We start from the raw sequence: 19,839 nt of genomic DNA, 5'->3' as shown, positions 1-19,839 counted from the left end.
GGTAAATAAGCTGCACTCTTCCAGCGGTATTTGTACCTCTCAAGCAATGCTCTTTTCAAAAATTCGTTAAGTTTTGCGTGATAAATGCTTTTTCAATAATACTCTTTTTTAAAAGGAAATACTTTTATGGTCCCTAGAAACAGTGAATCAGTGAAGGAAAATGGCCAAAAAATAATCAGACCAAAACTTTCAAAGCGATAAGCAAATCGCAAAATGTGATGATAATGACAAAAATCCTGTATAAAGAAATACAAAACATGTCGAACCTAGAAATATAAGTGGGTTGCAGTAAGGTACATAAACAAAGGAAGGAAGCATCAAGAACGTGACAAACAAAGCGTCAGAAATGACTTCTTAATAATTGGTGATTCACTAATTAAAAACGTTGCAGTATCAGATACTAAAATCGATGTCCACCCAGGGATAGGTATGCATCAACTAAATAAACACCTCAAGAACATGTAGACAATGAAACAAAATGTGTTCCCACTGGTACATCGCTATGAAAACTACAAAGGTGTATTCATCAATGTGGGGACGAACTCGCTGCGAAACAGCAGTGAAGAAGAGATGGTAAAAGAAGCAAGAAACCTAATCCAGATGGCGACAAACTGGTGCCCAGCATGAAAGTTAATTATTCCTAGTATCCTGCACTGAAGTTGGGAATATGATAAATACATAGATAGGGTAAACAATCGTATCACAGAGCAGTGCAACAGACTTGGTGCAGTTTTCGTGGATGTGAATAAATTAATTAGTGATAAATTTATAGGACAAGACATACTGCATCTAAACAGGCTATGATACGCACATTCAGCAATATGTATAGTGATATAAGTAAGATCATACTTAATAAGGGAAACTAGTATGCAGAGACGTAGGTGTAAAAATTGATAACGAAGTTGAAACAAAAGAACCCAAACAGCGTTTCAAACCAGATGCATTAAGAAATATTCAAAAAAGTAACAATACTTTTCTAATGGACTAGAATATAAATATGTTAAGTTCAAACTACACAAATGGCAGAGAAACAAATCTTCATGACTTGCAAAACATTTTGTCAGAAATCCCAAATATCAAGATTGTATCTGTGAATGAACACTGGCTTACAAAGGATAGTATCAAAATCTTAAATAACCTTGATAATTTTTATGTTGCCAGCAGCTTTTGTTGAAGTAATTTCACTCTAGGAGGATTGTGCATACTTGTGGAAAGATCAAAGGCATGTAGAGCAAGACTCGATATCGATTCCCTTAACGAAGAATGCATATTTGAAAGCTGCTGCCTATAATTAACGCAAAACATTATAATTTTTATCTGTGTACAGAATTTCAGGCGCAGAAATAAAGAGACATTTTTTGTCGAAATTCCACGTCTGTAGCAAAAAATTCAAAAAGAAACCAAAAAAGAATCATAATAACTGCTGATTTCAACATAGATCTAGCCAGTGAAGCCAATAACTCCACTAAACTCAATGATATGATTCAAATATCGGGTTTTGGTGCAAATTTCACTGTTTTTACTCGAGTAAATGAAGTGTGTGCCACATATATAGAAAATATTTTAACCAATTACACTTCTAACGAGGCAAATAAGTTTTGTTTAAATTTTCTACTTTCTGATCGTTGTGCTCTGTCTATGGAACTACCAAAAACAATAAAACGTTGCTTAAAAGAACTCTACATCATACGCCAGTTCAGCAAAGAAAATATGAAGTTATTCTATCATAGATTACGTAAGGTGAATTGGGCTATAGATCATAGTATTTGAGGCTATGAAAATTTTACTACTTTCTTGGAAAATTTCATGCACGTTTTTAATGAAACTTCCCTCTGTACTGCAAATCATAAAAAATAGGAAATAAAGTAAAGTGGATAACTGAAGGATTAAAAATCCTGAGTGTCGGAAAAAGACGTCTTCATAGGGAACTAAAACATAAGAAAAGTCCTGATTTTGTTACCTACGTAAAATATTTTTAAAAAATTGTAAAGGCAGTCATAGAACTGGCAAGTGAGGCGTTATGGTCGGTGATCAAAGCTGATACAGGTGCCACAGGTAGATGATATTTCTGAAATCAAGATAGAGGATAAAACTATTGTAAATCCTGCTCAAATTTCTGAATTCTTTATAAATGTAAATAGATCTAATGTCAATGTAGCAGATTACCCACACAAGGTAAATTTCTACATCAATGAGCAACTTGATGATGAATTTTTAAGTACATTTACCAAACCTACTGTTAAAGTTATAGAAAATGTGATCCCCATGATAATCATTGAAAGTAACAGTACAGATCAAATTCCACAAATTGTATTAAATAATTTAGAAAAATTAGATACCTGGTTTGATATAAATTGGTTAAAATTAAACATGGAAAAGACTCAGTTAATGCAGTGTAAAACAAATCAAGCAAAAGTAAATGATATTCAAGTCAGTCACAGAAACCAGGATTTGCAGGAAGCTGTGTGAAATTCCTAGGAAGGCAACTATATAAAAATCTATCATGGGGATCCTATATACAGTGCCTTGCAAATAAATTAAACAGTCAAGCATTTGGAATGAGAATATTGTACAATGCTACCAGTATGGGCATAAGGAAAGTAGTATATCACAGCTAGTTTGACTCGGTAATAAGGTAAGCAATTATATTTTGGGATAACTCAAAGCATATGTGTCGAAAATTAAAACTCCAGAAAACCATCATTAGAAATATGCACAATGTAGGACGAAGAAAATCATGTCTCCCACTCCCAAAAATTCTAAGTATACTAAGTGTTCCCTCACTGTACACATATGAGCTGATTATCTCTGTTCACAGTAACCCTGATTTACTTGTAGTAAATCATTTTCAACATGCTTACGACACGAGAAATCGAAATAATATTATGATGCCCATCCACCGTTTAAAACTTTACGCCAAACTCCACATTATGAAAATTTGTAACAAAGTCAACGGAAGCGAACTACTCAGCATAAATTTAGAATCACATAAAAAAGTCCTTGTATAAGAAACTAGTGCAGAAAAGTTACTGTTCAGTAGAAGAATTCATAAATTACAACCTGAAAATTTGAGCATGAGAGAGCAAGTACTTAGGTCTGTTAATCTTAAAAGATTGTTACTCTTGAAGAAAAACTATTAATTGCTTATTTAACTAATTATTCTGTACTGTATATTATATTACTGGTATTATAAGGAAAATTGTAAACCAGTTTTTGTGTTCTGACAAGTCTCCTCTACTTTAAGTCGATGGCTTGAAATTGTAGTTATGAGACAATAAACTTCTACTTCTACTACTTCGAGGTTTATGTGTAATAATAATAATAATAAATAATAATAATAATAATAATAATAATAATATTTATTCAACATCGAATTATCAAATGCAATCCCTAGAAATAATACAGTTTCAGGACATCATACAGATTATTCTTTTGAATACGTCAGTTTATAAATTACAAACTAAAGGTTTGTTTGTATTAATAAATTTTACATTTTGTTGGATTTTACGTCTGGTAGTATACAATCACGATATTACAAATACTTTTTTTATCAACATTATATTAGTTGTAGGTTACTTAAAACTATGAACTTGACATACTTACAAAACACTTTTCATACAGATATAATACTCGTCTAGGGAATAAAAAGGGTTTTCAATTAGAATTCTTTTTAGCTGATCTTTTAATTTGTTAGTAGGAAGGGTTGTGAGACTTTTTGGTAGGTCATTAGCTAGCTTCAGCCCAGCATGAAGTTAATTTTTTCATATAAAGCTGTTCTGTGGCTATTTACATGGTATCTGATCTTTTGCCTCGTATCATATTGGTGCAGGTCACAGTTGAAATTTGGATTTATTGTTTTCACAAGCAATATAACTTTCAATGTGTACACACCTATAATGGTAAGCACACCTAATTTTGGGAACAGATTCCGACATGATTCTTGAGGTTTGGCACCACAAATGATCCTGATAACTTTTTTCTGTAGTATTAATAATGTACTTAGGTGCGCTTGAGTTGTTGCACCCCACATTTCTACAGCATAGTTTAAGTTTGATGAGGATGGGGCATGATAAGCAGTTTTTAGTACACCCATGTCCTTACAATAATTGATAATCATATTTATAGCAAACACATTCTTCCACTGCTTACATGCTAAGGAATCGATATGCATGTTCCATTTGAGTCTGTCCTGGATTGTAATTCCCAAGAACTTTGTCCACTTTTCCTTTTTTACAATGGCATTTCCTATGGACAATTTCATGTCAAATTCTATTTGTTTCCTTGTCTTAAATTCCATCATTGCAGTCTTTGAAGCACTTACATTTAGATCGCTTTCATTAAAATACTTGACTATTTCATTAGTTACACTGTTGAACTGTACCTCCAGACTCTCATAGTTTTTGTGTTTACACACTATTGGCGTATCATCTGCATACAATATTTTTGTACCGTTAGGAGAACAATACTGTATATCATTAACATATATCAAGAAAAGAAGGGGTCCCAAGACCTTGAGGCACTCCATATTTGATGTCTGTAATTTTAGATTTGTAAGACCCACTTGTTTGTTTTATGCAAGACAAATTGTTTTCTATTGCTCATATACGATTTTATTAGCTCATAGCCAGTTCCTCTGACACCCAGGTTTCACAGCTTGTTCAGTAATATGGTGATGTTGGCACAGTCGAAAGTTGTTTCTAGATCAAGGAACACTCCAGTTACATACTACTTGTTTTCTATGGTCGTTATTATTTTGTCTATTAATTCTGCTGCTGCTACTGATGTTGACTTGTTTTTCATTAAGCCATTCTGATTTTCAAATCTTAAATTGTGTTGACTCAGGCGTGTCATTAGTCTAGTATAAATAACTTTCTCAACTACCTTAGAAAATGCAGGTAAGATTGAGATAGGGCGGTAGTTTTCAATTTTAGATTTATCACCTTTCTTGTGAATCGGGGTTACTTGTGCTGTCTTTAGACTATCTGGGAAACAACCTGATGCAATTACATCATTTACTGTTGTGGCCATGGCATCAGATATGTTGTCTATGCATCTTTTCAGTGTACATATAGACAATCCATCATAGCCTGCTGATTTTGTATTTTTTAATGACATTACTATGTTTTTGACTTTATTGTTATTGGTTGGGGCCAAGTATATGCTTTGTTTGATTTGAATGCCCCTATATCTGTGCTGAAGATTCTTAAAATCGTCATTGACAGATTTTCCAACAGAAGAAAAGTACTCATTAAATACATTTGCAATCTGACATTGACATTTCATGATATGCCCTTGATGGTTTATAGTAAAATCGCTTGTTCATCTGTCCTTACAATTCCTAAAGCTATTTACTACTTTCCAAACAGCTAAACGTTGAATATTGGAATAGGGTAGAATATCTGAAACGGAATATTAGCTCAGGAGGTTACTTGGATTGCTCGTCATTAATTTGGTAAACATATCTTATTGTTGCCTTTCTCGTTAAAATGATCTATATGTTATGGCTCACGCGCGAACGACATTGTCTGTTTGACTTTGGCAAGAATGTTCTTACCTTCGACCATAGATACTATTTATTGTCGAAGGTTCGTACCTCTAGTTTGTACTTGAAGGAAACTAGGGATGTCTGTTGGAACTTTGTTCTTTGGTTGACGGAAGGAAGTGGTGGTCTATTTTGTGAGTTGAGTGACTGCAGGTAAGTTGGTTTTGAATAATCGGTTTTTCGATTGTGTTATTTTCAATAATTATGTCGGAGTTTAGAATTTAGAAAAGCTAAGTTTTGTGTGTTAGTATTTCAATATCCAGTAATGTAATGTTGATTTGACTGTAGGTGTTCTTTGGACCAGACACTTCCTTACCACGCGGTAACCACCAGAATGCAGAAGGTTTGTTTAGTTATAATTTGATTTAAGAAAATTTATTTTTTACTGCTTTACTGAAGACTGATATCAATTTCATGTTGCAGCCAGCAAAGGAGCCGATTCCTTCCGTGCAGGTGTTCGGTAGAAAGGTATGAGATTCGCACTGTAATCCTATTGTAGTGTGACGTGATATTTGTTACACATCACTAACTACTTAGACTCATTCAAGCGTATTACCTACCCTCGTCTTCGTAAAGTGTTATTTTTGTCGCGCTGTTTAACTTTTTCTGTAACAGAACTCCTGTGGATAAGATAAATGAACCTTGTTACGGGAATGTTCCGCCGACATGTGTTCTTTCGGCTTGTCAGTTGGTGGTTGAAGATTAGATGTATTTAGTGTGGGTAAAAATTTAATATTGCACTAGACTTTTTATTGGTGTTAACACTTCCTTCACAAGCTATTCTAATAAGTGATTATACGACAATTCTAGTAAGAGATTTGGATTATCCGCATAGTACTATTTCGCCCTCCCACCCTTTTTTCCACTTGCATATCGCCAATCAATATGCCTGTGATGTTAATATATCCCGAATATGATGTATATGTGAATTTTCAGTTCTTACTGAGGCTAAGAAACAAGGCTAAAATATGACTATTGAGCTAATGCAAAAGGTTTCATATGACTTTCTTTTTTCAGAAAAGTGCAACTGCTGTTGCATATTGTAAAAGAGGAAATGGAAACTTGAGAGTAAATGGCAGGCCATTGGAGATGGTAGAGCCTCGTGTGCTGCAATATAAACTTCAGGAACCAGTACTGCTGTTAGGAAAGGTACTAGTCATTAATTTGTTTTGGTAAAGTGTTGCTCGTGTAAATCTTTGTATGGGCTTCATATAGTTAATTTTCCTATTCATTTAATGAAAGTCAATGGTCAAATTTTAACCCATATGCAGACTTGTTGTTTTAATTCATTCTAGCTCATTGACTCAACACTGTTATGGGCATACAGTATTTTGTGTTATTATCGTAGGCAACATATGCTATACAACTTGAGTTGAAAATTAAAGTACAGATGTTTGTGGATAAAACTTGTTTAGCATTGAATTCTGTTCGGAATTGTTGGGAGAAATGCCAGATTCCTTGAAATAGAATTGGCATATTTGCATTTCACATGTCCTGCTTTGTGATATCAGTATATAGCAAATAAGACATGATCCCAGATGTTCAGTATGATCGCCATAACAAAATTATGTACCATATGATACTATGCTCAATTCATTGCGTTGTATGTAACGTCTGATTTACTGTTTGGACTTATGTAGCTGAACTTTTTTTGGCTATTAAATTCACTGGTATTGTGAATTCAGTGTATCAGCACCTGATCTAACCCAGTACGATAGTCAGTGTGTATATGTGGACAAGAAAAAGAATTCAAAGGTTTTTCCTGGATTTCCCAGTTAAAAACTACTTTCTCCCAGGTGAAAACACTTTCTCCATTTTAAGTAACAATATATTTTCCCTCAAAACTGTAAAACTCAACAATCCTGTAAATGGTGTTGGTCTTACCCACAGGCATAGTTTCCGGGCACTTAGAAAGAAAATGAAATTTGGGGGAAAAATAGGTTTTGGAAAGACCTTTGATCTGCAGGAATTATGAAAGTACAAATTCGAATTCCACCAAACACCCATGTTACTTTCCAAAGCATTGAAATAAATGTTGCAATGTGCTTTTGTAAGCCAGTCATATATCAGGCCGTGATCTTGCCAGCCGATGACTTGATATTCAGAGTGTAAGGCATGTGATGGTCAGCCAATAGTAACAGTACTTAATAGTGGGAGCACACAAACAAGAACTTAATGGTTCAAATTTATACATAGTGCTCTACAAGGAACTCAAGGCTTTCGCATACAATATTAATCTTTGCACCTGTTACATTTGAGGGTATTTCAAAGAGTATCGGAATTTTGTGAACTGTACCAAAACCTGCACATTTAAAGTGCATACTTGAGTGCTCATGTGTATGCCACCAAACTATATTCAGGACAGTGGAAATTAAAGTCCTGTGGTACCTCTCCTGCTCCCAGTCAGCAAGTTTGACAACCTGCCCCTCCTAATAAAAAAAAATAAGAAAGCTCGCAATTAATACCGGATGGGATTATTTGTAATTGGGAGAACAAGCGCTAGTGGTAAAATTTGCTATCTTAATTACTATTAGCTAATAACTTGCTATTTTGTCATAAAATGAATTATACATAAAGCCAGTAAAGGCAAGACAGCTCTTTAATCTTGCTACAGCTTTCCATGGTGTGCTTTCCTTAGTGCAAAAGAATCTGTTACCTCATCAGAGTTCGTCAAACGTTTCGCCACATGAAAAATCAAAATGTTATGTAACACTGAAAAAGCTGTTAATACAATTAGTACCCATGACTGACAGTGTGATTTCTTGAGCTAATTAAGTCTATTTTGTCCCTGGCAAGATGAAACAAAATAGGCCTTCCAACATTGCAGAAATTGTTACACCCAAATAAATGACTGTTTGGCACAATTGGTTGTTTTTATAACATGACAGAATATAAGTTGTGAAGTATCAATGCCTTCAAGCATGGGGTCAACAGAAGCATCAGACTCCACCTGTTTGGTTTGACCCATGACATACGGGTGTTGTGTGTGTTGTCATTAAGACAGAGTTTGTGAGTTGGTTGTGTTTGTAGATGTCGTGTTGCTGTTTGATGGTGCGCCCCCCCTCTCTCTCTCTCTCTCTCTCCTCTCTCTCTCTCTCTCTCTCTCTCTCTCTCTTTGTGTGTGTGTGTTGGCCAACCTACTTTACAGCCCCAAAACTTGTTTGTGGTAAGTAATTTTTTTATTTTTTTGGTCTATTTTTCTCGAGTTGGAATGTTTCGTGTATTCATGGTGTCAAAAGTGTTTTAATTTACATAGGGATGTTTGACTTTTGAATTTTTGAGGTGTTGTGTTTTTGGTTCTGTTTTTCATAGTTGTAGGCGTTGGTTTTTTCCTATCAACAATTGTGGTTGGCCTATATAGGTCAAGGGATGTCAGATTCCTGTACATTTGGTAATTTTTTGTTAATTTTGTGTTTTGGGATAGTGGTGTTTTTACTGTTATATTTAGCCTGTCCACTCCCTAAGAACCCCAGTTTCTCGCATTTGACCTGCTAGTTTGTATTTTTGGGTAGATGTTATAGTCTTATAAGTATTTACGTATTTTTTGCCATGTGTATGTAGTGACATCACAAGTGCTATATTGAAGATGCTTAGAATAGCCATTTCTGCCATATTGATGTCATGGGTCAAAGCATATGGGTGGTATCTGACACTTCTATAATCCTCAAGCATGAGACCGAAAAGCAGTTGTACGGTATTTTTATATAAATTTGGAATCACCATATTCTTCCTTAATTTGTGTGATGTCAGACTTTCATCTCAGTCCTCGTTCTAAGAATCTTGCCATCTTCCCTCCCAGAATCATCAATTTAGTTATTGCGCGATTATTCTCCAGTTAGGTGTTACATGTTTGTACAATATCTTCCACACTACTTCCAGAATAGAACTCAAGCAGCTGCTAGCTGGGGACTGTACAACTGGCACTTACTGGTATAGTGATCTGGCCAAAATTTTTTGTCTATTTCACTTTCTTGAGTGTCCCGAGAAGGTGTGTGCCCGCTCGTAACTGCTAGAAGGAATCTAATGTAAACAGTTGTCTCACTTGTTGGAGGCAGTTTGTTATGTAGCATTCCATAATCTTCCCAAAGCCTTTGAGGCATTTTGCTGTTGACACACTTGTATGAGCACTGTGTTGCGGTATATGGTGCAATTCTTTTGCAGTTTGCTATTTTTCTGTCATTGTTTTATTGCTGCAGTAGCGGAATACAGCAATCTCCTTTGTTAGAGTATCAGTTCTTAAGTCAGAATTACAAAAACAATAAAATCCTGTATTTCTAAGAAATTCCCGGGTTTCTCCCAGTTGTCCCAGGTCATATTCACTCTGATAGGACAATCCACAAATGATAGCGGTGTGCACATGTTGACATGGATGGGAATGGCATTATTTACAATTTCATGCAACAGATGTGTACATCCTGAAAATTCTCTTGCTTGCTTATGCAGAATTTGTGTTAGAATAAAAGTACACCTTGTTGCCATGTGTCTACTGAGATGTGCCATGTATATTTGGCAATCCTGTTTCATTTTGTGGGAGTCATACTACCCCATACACTAAATTTTTAATCTTTTAAATTAAACTTTTATTTTTGTTTACAATGTAAGATTTCACCTGAATCCTGTGATTTCTATTGCATTAAGAAGGCAGTGGTGTGATGGAGGCTGGAACACTGTACAGTTTCTTCTAGGCAATTTTGTCAGTGTTGTAAATGATATTACATGATTTGTGCTCTTTCACTGTTTCCAACAGTTTTGCCCTTCTCAATGCTGTGTCAAAAGAATCTATACAACCACTTCTTCTGCTGCTGCATGCAAGGCAAAGAATGAAATAAACAAATTTTGTTACCTCTCAAGATTTATTTTCTGTAAAAATCAACGAAGCATTCGGTACAAGCTCACCAGCATGCTAAAGAATGAGCTGACTGCCATGTGCAATTGAAGTTGTCAGTCATTGTGTCATCAGTCCATGCAGTCTGTCTGGAATTACCGGTGTTTATTCATGTTTCATCCATCCAAACGATTTTGTGGGGTTTACGCTTCAATACTTTGCCCAGAAAATGGCATTTCCAGGCAATGATGTCCTGCTGCTCAAGCAGAACTCTTCTTCCAGAGACACTTCCTATTGGAAGGCTATCTTTTTCACCAGTGCTGAAGGAATAGATTTTTCCTTTGAAAATGAGTCGGAGCAGCAGCTTCTTCTGGGTTGGATATTCTTTCGACATTTAATAATCATATGTATGTTGCTGAATTGTCCCCTTGAAAATCATCCAGTTCTGTTATAGTTAGAAGCACACACTTTGGTTTTCCCTGGAGCTGAAAGAGTAGCAGTTGGCTCCTGTAGATCTCCAGCACACCTTTCCCTTGTTGTTTTCTTCACAGAAGTTATTGCAGTTTCAGAGCAACAGCTACTTGTTCACTTTTGACAACAATATTAGTCGTGCTGTTGTCCTTTTCCTCCCAAAAAGCATAAGTAATATGGGCTTTTGGGATTGCCTTTTTAATGTAATGGTGCTGCCTACTTTCCTTCAGTGAGAGGAAGAGGCCATATCATATATGTTTGAAATTAGCAACACCTTACCCTTCACATTTTACACAAGTTCAGTTGGTAACTCATGATCCATGATTAAACGAATATAGGGCATGTGTGTTGCAGCCACTATGGAAGCATGGCACCATGTGCGACCTTGAGTGGTAGGGTTGCAATCTGGCACCATAGCAATGTTTACAAATTCCAGAGCTGGGATTGATGCTAGTGTCCCCTCCATGCAGTGCACTTGGCATGCAGGAGGTGTTGGGGACATTCTTGTAGTGGCTGACTACATGTGTGATCTAATTTGTGCAGGGACTCCTGAGAGTAGAGAAATAGGAGAAAAGATAGAAGGTAAGAGTTCTGTGGTTAAACTGGGAAGGTTGCATAAAAAAGGCATCTAGCAGGTGTCGAATTAATTTATCGCAAACTATGCATGACACATTTTGGAATTATTTCCATCTTCAGAAGTGATCACTGCATGGGGAGCCATGTATAATTTCGTCCTTTAGAATACACTATAATTATGTAGAAAAGGTCAAATGAATATGAAATTTTTTTAAAGATATTACCACTGTCTGGATAGTTGCAAACTTATCTATTTTCTAGTTGACACTACACACAATTTAAGAAATAAGGGTACTGGAAAAAATAGTTTGATACCAGTGCTCTGTTTTTTATATATAAAGGAACTTGTCTAGAATGGTGTTTTTTCTTATCAAATTTTTAGGTTGTATCCATGCAAAACCCCCTTCCCCAAAGGTTGTCCCTCTAATTTCATTGGGGTTTTGTCCGTGTCTGATATGCACGGCATTTGTATTTTTGAGTGTTGTGATGATGCTTTGGTAGCCATGTTGGATAATAGTTTTCAGTGTGTTGATGATGTCATTGGTCAGACCTGGCTGGTGGTATGTCTCCACTAATCCCAAATTTCTCAATGCTTTGAGGACTAGACACTTAGAAAAATTTCAGGCCCAGACAGTAAGCTATTTATGCAATATATTTTAAAATGTAACACGCTAAAGACCAAGATTCAGGGTTCAGTTCTTTCACAGATTATTAATTTTGTTGTAACAATGGTAAAAAGTATAGTTATCCTTCAAAAAAGTCTGAGGTGAGTTCTTGAGCAATGTAACACATAATTGGCTTTTATAAAAGTCGAAGTATGTATTCAGCCAGGTAAGCTACAATATGTTCGGTGTGCAACAGTGAAATTTAAAATTGTGCTAAAGAGATAGTCAGCTGCTGCAGTTTAAGCTGTGCTGGTAGGATCCTGCCTAACCTCACCCTTGGAAAAACAGCAAAATAATTTTTTGAAGAAGCTTAGCTTCTCTTGTAGCTATAGTGTATGTAAATTAAGTCATTGACATTTCCTGTTTGTATTTTCACACTACATAACACTGATATTGCTATTGGCTGACTACATCGCATGTCTTATGTTCTCAATACCTGCTGGCCTTGGCTGGTGAGATCATGCAACGGAATGTGATTGGCTGACAAAATTGCATTGTGCAGTGCAGTCCAGATTTTAGTGCTTTGGAAGCTGCCATGTATAAACTACCATGCTGTATTCAGTGGAATTCTTATTTCACTTCCATAGTACTAAATATGCACTGTAAATGTTGCCACACACATATACAAAACACATTGCTTTTTGGGTTTCATTTCCTTTAAGTGCCAGGAAGTTTTACACCAGTGTACAAAACCAAACCAGTCAAAGGTTTGATAAGTTTCACAGGTCTGAGGAAATTTTTTAGTTAACATGGGAAAAATGTATTTTCACCTGGGAAAAGTGTACTTTAAACAGTGAAATCTGGGAGTTTTTTCTATTCCATGTGTACACCATGTTAGAGGTAGAGCTACTGGTGTGGACTCCTTTTAGTAAGCAGTATCATTTCAAGATCTGGTGACACTTTTAGGGATAACCAAAGGTTCCAGTGCCACCCACCAGCTCTGACCTCTCGCTTCATGAAGATGGACACAAGTATTTCAAACTTACACGATATGCCAACCATGACATAGTGCATTACACATGCATACAGAAACAAATACGAAAAATGTTAATTGCATGAATAACATGAAACTAACAAAACAATGGTATTAGTGGGTTTTCAGTGGAGACAAACTAAGCATATGACAATTCTAATAATGAAGACATAAGCAAAAATCAAGCAAACAAAATCCTCAGCATTTGACAAACTTGTCAATAAAAAACCCAAAAAACTGGTTGAAAGTTCATAGGAGATTGTGCTTGTCCTACATTGTTGAATTGTTATGCCTGGTACTGTGAATCCCCACACATATCCAAAAATTGGTACCAGAAATTTCACTTTGTAATATGCCCGGGGGTACATATGGGTGGGGATCCTGAAACTGTTTTCTCTTGCCACTTGTCTGTGCCCCCTGTCCACACCATGTACCTGATTTCGCTGCAGTCGTATTGTTCTGCCCCCACACTGCTGCTGGCTTGCCTGAAATTATCTATCGAAATATGCATGTGGGTTTTGGGGAGCCACTCAATGTTAAAACACAACACTGACTTAAGTCTGGTATGAATAACTATATTCTGAGACAATAAGAATTCACAGGTTGCACTCTTTACACTTGTAAGTCATAAATGTTTATCCCAATTGACAATCTTGATGATTATCTGTCCACAATATCACGAGCATACGCTTAAGACACGACGCGAGTGATTATTGTTGATGCGGAAGCCGAATGATAGAACGGAAGTTCTTACTCTCGTCACGCGTACACAGATATTTGGTGCCAGTCTTCCTTGACACTAGTAATGATAGAACACTGTTCGTAAAGTTAATTTTACAGTTCAGTTCTCAGTTGTACGAGCGTGCACATAACCGTTGCGGCATGGCTGATTGCCGATGATGAGGAAACGCGATGACCGAAAGCACGTTCTCATGCTCGCTACAAGACACTGGCACTTGTTTGCACTCTTTTATGGTAATTAATTTTTGCTGATGCACATTAGTTCATTCTGAGTGACCAAACATGGTGCGGATGATTGATACTGTGTGGTACAACATGCAATGAGAGGGTACACAAATATGTTATGGTCTGCACTGCTCCTTTTTTAATTACTTCTTGACACACTTTCCTCTGAATCATTTTCAGATTTTATCACTTTACTTAATAGCACTTGTAGCAACACTAAAAATGCCTGTCACATGCAAAGCTACCCTCAACACGCGATAACAGTTCAGTGTCCTGTACTCGACTATGCAGACGTGGCTACCCACAAAGATAATCCGCAACCAAACCAGCAATATGACAGTATGCTTACAAGTTGACTATATAGCTTAATCAAAATTGAAAAAAACCACACACCGCTTGGCAAATCCAATGGCAAACACTTCACTTGATCTGTGGTATAACCCCAAAACCTGCTTACATACTTGACACTGCAAATCTAACCTCGCAGATTTAGGTAAAATGCCACTCTAACTTCCAATCTCAAGTTGGAATAATTACCTACAATTGACGGAACCCAAAAATTCGTTAAAAATTGCATTAACACAATTTTCGAGGAAGAAGGAACAAATTAAGCTTTGTAGCCCCCGGTCTAAAATATACCTTCTCTACAACTGTGGCACTATTATAGTTGGCAATTGGATTGAACTACTGAAGGAAATTACTTCTGGTCAAGATATCCCCTCATTGCGGCATGCTGTTACCTTCTTGTTAACTTTTTGTCATACCAATAACTAACCAAGAAGAACCAAAATTGTCTCCAACAGTAAGCAACACACCACACTAATAATTCCAAACCCATAAACAAATCGTTCCCATAACTGGCAACATGGAAGGAAAAAACTCGCTTACAAACAGCCACAAACACTTCCAGTATTTTCACAAACGGCAGTAATTGAGTCCAGTGCATCACAAATATCACTTACACCACACAATTTGGAAACACAAATATCCCATATTAGAGCACCTTAACTTGCCCTCCACAAACATTGTCCATTTCAAATATACTGTATGATGTCCTATGACAGGTCAAAGCAGATGGGTGCTACTGTAAACTTTTCATTTGCTCCTATAGTCAGCAGTAGTTGCCAAATATAATACTAAAGAAAGTACCAACTGTTTTGTTAACTCTTTTTATTCTAACATTTGTAGCAGTATGCTTAAGTGTTCTTCCCTCCAGTTAACTTTGCAGATCATAAACTGTAATAAATTGTATTGATATTAGTGCTGATGGCGACTTAAATTGCCACAGAAATTTAATTTGATATCAAATTGTAATGCCTGTTATTTTCTTATACCTGTTAGTACTTGTTTAATGAAATGATTTAATCTAGTGGAATATTATCTTGATTCAGTAAATTTCATGCAATAATATAGTGTACAGAGATTGTTCCAACAGTTCCATTTTTTGTAAGTTGTTGTTTTCACTGTCACAGGAGCGTTTTTCCGGAGTTGATATCAGAGTTCGTGTAAACGGAGGTGGCCATGTTGCACAGATTTATGCTATTCGTCAAGCCATTTCAAAAGCTCTTGTTTCTTACTACCAGAAATGTAAGTATGCTGTCTGTAATTTTGCAATATGTGAAATAAGGAGTTTCCTGTTTGTGTGTGAGACAGGGGTGTTAGCATTCAGGTTTAGAAATTCTATGCTTATGGCCACAGAAATACCTGCAAAGTTAAGGGGAATAAAGGGCAAAAGCAGATCTGAAGTAGGAATCACATGTTCAGATGTGGAGGGTGGGGGAGGGGGCCCACAAGTGGTGAGTTGCTGGGCAGTTAGTGTAGCTTCAAAGTCTTCACTTCAGTTGTAATTGTCATCCAGAGATCTAGAAGTACAAACAGATCATTATCTGGTGTCTGTTGTAGCTATTTGACACATCACGTACAAACTGGATCTGGTGGTAGTGAGGTACTTTTTGAAAGGATGAATGATGTCCAGGTTGTTTGTTGTAAGTGTTGAATTAATCATGCCAGAGAATCAACAGTCCCATAGAGTTATTAAAAACCGTGTTTTGTGGGTTCTTGCTTGTGTATGTTGTTGTTTTGTGATTACATGCCTGCAAGGGAAAGCATTGCCCTGTGTACTGAAAAAATTACAGTTCCTTTACACAAGGAAGTACAATGCAGTTTTACTACCAGGAAAATTTTCATTTTTTGTGAGAAATTAGCAGTGACACACAACCAGATGGTTACGTTGCCAAATGTGGCTTCTGGCACACCGTGTCTGTTTGCTACTAGTTGCATTCTGTAGAGGCAAAACGTACAGACTGTGACAAAATGCAGATCAAATTTGTATGCATAAATTTATTTATAGGTGCTAGTTGTTCATATAAACTCTAAAAATTGAAAAGTAGTATTCAGTTTATTATATAATTTAAGTTATTTGTAGTACTTCATTGTAGAAATGCAAACCTTTTGCTATATTGTCTAAAACTTGCAGTTTCTCTTTTTGAATTTCATGTATTGTGAATATTGATTTTTCTAAAAATTTGATTTGTCAATATCGCTTGCAGGAAAGTAGATAGATTAAAATATACATAGCAGTGTCTAACGTAAGAGTATACTGTGTCAATAGGGTGTTCATGATGCAAGTAAATGTCAACTTCGAGCTCATATAACTAAAGTGAGTAATTCGTAAGTACAACAAGCACTGTCATTGTGCACTCAGTGACAAATACAATGGCCATGCTGGCTTGTGACAGTAACAGTCAGTTTCTATGAGGTGCTAGCAGTTTATGTATGTCCACCTCACAGAAACTGACTCGCTGTAATCAGACAGCATGGCTATTTTGTGTGCCATTTTGAGTGTACAATGACAGTGCTTGCCTGTTATAAGTAAGAGTTTAAAGTGGACATCCCCCTGTGTTAATGGCTGTCTGACAAGTGCCCTCTTACCTTAGGCTCTGCTGTGTATACTTTGAACTGAAGATGATAGGTAATGGTTAAGCTTATCAGTTTTCTAGGTGTGATCTTGACTAATAGATTTCACAAAAAATCAGTATTCACTGAAGTAATACATTGTTTGTACTGTACTGTACAGGTAACTCAAATTTTTCATTGACAATTTATTCTACAGTGACACAATAATTAGTATATTGTGTTACAAGGTGGTGATCAGTCCATGACATGCTCTTCTCTTAAATTCCAGTGTGTTGCAGTTACAGTAATGGGGAAACACCACTTAAATTACTGTTGTAATCTGATTTCTAATTTTCTCTTCTGCACTACCAGAGCAGTTATCTGTCCCAGGTGTGGAATTATATATTTTCCACTTGCAGTGGTCCATAGTGCCTTTATTTTTGGGTGCCTCTTATGGCACATTTATGTCTACACTGTAAACCATCGTGAGGTGCATAGCAGAGAGTACATTCCATTATGCCAGGTATTAGCGTTTCTACCTGTCCCATTCACATGTACAGTGTGGGAAGAATAATTGTTTGAATGCCTCTGTGTGTACAGTAATTATTCTAGTCTTATCCTTATGATTCATATGTTAGTGATACATAGAGGGTTGTTTTATATTCCTAAGGTCATCATTTAAAGCCAGTTCTTGGAACTTTTAACAGACTCTCAGGATAGATGTAAACTATCTTAGCGCCTTCCAGATGAGTTCGTTCGTTATCTCTGTGACACTCTCCCATGGATTAAACAAACATGTGACCATTTGTGCTGCCCTCCTCTGTATACATTCAGTATGTGCTGTTAGGTACGTGTATGGCCCCCACACACAAGAGTAATATTTTAGGACTGGTCACATGCAATCTCTTCTGCACTTCCTCAGTATTCTACCAGTAAACGGAAGTGTACCACCTGCTGCAACCATGACTGATCGTATGTGACCATTCAGTTTCATAGTCCTACAAAGTGTTCCACTTCGGTATTTGTATTAGATGACAAATTCCAACAGTGACTCACTGATTTTATAGTCATAGGATACTAAGTTTTTTGTTGCCAATCTCTGCACGGCTTGCAATCTTATCAATGTTTGGCTTTATATTTATGCAGCTTCTTTATGATAATATATCATTATGGATAACTACATCATCTGCAAAACGCTTGATTTCACTATTATGTGTAAGATCATTAATATACAACATGAACAGCAAGGGTTTCAGCACACTGTCCTGGGTTACATCCAAACTTACCTCTACATCTGACGATGACTCATCTGAGATAACATGTTTGGACCTACCTACCAAAAAGTTCAGTCTAGTAACAAATTTCATAACCCATATAATTGTACTTTTGATAGCAAGTGTAGGTGCAGTACGGAGTCAAATGCTTTTTGGAAATCAAGAAAAACTGAATGCTGAGGCATAATCAGTCGTGGATGATATGATGATATTATGTTATGATATGATGATATTATGTTATGATATGATGATATTATGTTATGATATGATGATATTATGTTATGATATGATGATATTATGTTATGATATTATGTTATGATATGATGATATTATGTTATGATGATATGATGGTATGATATATGGTATGGTATGATAAGAAGAAGAAGAAGAAGAAATCTATCTGTAGCCTTCATCCAAAGCTTTCAGTATGTCATGGGAGAAAAGTTTCACATGATGGGTGTTTTCGAAATGCTGGTTGACATTGAGAAGGGCATTATGTGGAGCTCTAAATGTTACAAGAGACTACAATAAATCAATGTCAAGGATATTGGACGGTAGTTTTGTGGATCAGTCCTACTACCCTTCTTGTAGGTCACACCAAATGCAAATTCATAGGGGCTCCTACTTTGCACTGCAAACTTAAAGAATTTCTTGCAGTAGTTTAATACTGAAATATCACAATAACTGTGGCCATTAACGAAATGAAGCTGAGGAATGAATCTCTAAGATGTGCGAGACTGAGTTTATTACAGAAGAGTTTCTTTAAAATGGTTTGACAATTACTGCAGATCAGCCAGCTTGCGCAGCTGACAGATTACGCGCTGAGTAGGCCTGGAGTTACCATTGTTTGCTGATGTGTTCAGTGCACGCTGGCAACTGCACTTCCCTCCACCTGCTCTGTACTGAACTATCAAAAGCTGAAACTAATTTTAAATGCCCTGTAGTTAGACTGATGTACATGGAATTGCAAAATAATGTCCTTGTAGTGCTGCAGTATTTCTTATTATAGTGAAACATCAGAGGCAAAACAAATCTGTATTCTAGTTTTTAAGTATTAAATGGTTCTCTGTTGGTATAAAATTAGTGTTCATTGTTAAAAGATTATTTTGTGGATTTATGATTTTAATAAATGACATTTAATTTTCAGATGTAGACGAGGCGTCTAAGAAAGAGATAAAGGATATTTTGATCCAGTATGACAGAACTCTCTTGGTAGCTGACCCGAGGCGTTGCGAGCCCAAGAAGTTCGGTGGACCAGGTGCCCGTGCAAGATACCAGAAATCATACCGTTAAAGTGTATATTCTCTTATTAATAAACATTCTTTGAAAACAGGGTCTCATTTATTTCACCTTGGAAATTATTCCAATTTTTATGCAGTTATTTTATGTATTAATGGAACACAAGCCAAATTATATCGTATCCATCAAATATTTTGTAACACAAATATTGTTTGCTGATTTAGCGGTGCTCTGTGCGCATTTAAAACAAATTGTTCAAAAGATAGGCAAGCAATTGACATCTTTTTCACCATGAGGCCTAGAAATTTTTTCACTCCCTCCTTTATTGCTGTTTAGGCATTGCTTTCAATGCTTACTATAATCCTGTGTTTGACATTGAATTTAGCAGCTCAGAAAATGAAGAATGTGATGTT

At 36.2% G+C, this 19,839-nt stretch overlaps 1 protein-coding gene across 1 annotated transcript; it reads left to right on the top strand.

Moving 5' to 3' along the window:
* The first annotated feature begins 5,592 nt into the window (after nt 1-5,592).
* LOC126281427 (40S ribosomal protein S16) lies at nt 5,593-19,519 on the top strand. The gene is made up of 6 exons (XM_049980376.1): nt 5,593-5,695; nt 5,831-5,885; nt 5,966-6,010; nt 6,560-6,691; nt 15,491-15,605; nt 19,335-19,519. Exons 2-6 carry the CDS (start codon nt 5,877-5,879, stop codon nt 19,478-19,480), a joined length of 447 nt encoding a protein of 148 aa, XP_049836333.1. The 5' UTR covers nt 5,593-5,695; nt 5,831-5,876; the 3' UTR covers nt 19,481-19,519.
* The last annotated feature ends 320 nt before the right edge of the window (nt 19,520-19,839 follow it).

The sequence above is a fragment of the Schistocerca gregaria genome, chromosome 7 (assembly GCF_023897955.1).
Source record: "Schistocerca gregaria isolate iqSchGreg1 chromosome 7, iqSchGreg1.2, whole genome shotgun sequence".
Lineage (NCBI taxonomy): Eukaryota > Metazoa > Arthropoda > Insecta > Orthoptera > Acrididae > Schistocerca > Schistocerca gregaria.
This window is presented reverse-complemented; position numbering and strand designations above follow the sequence as displayed.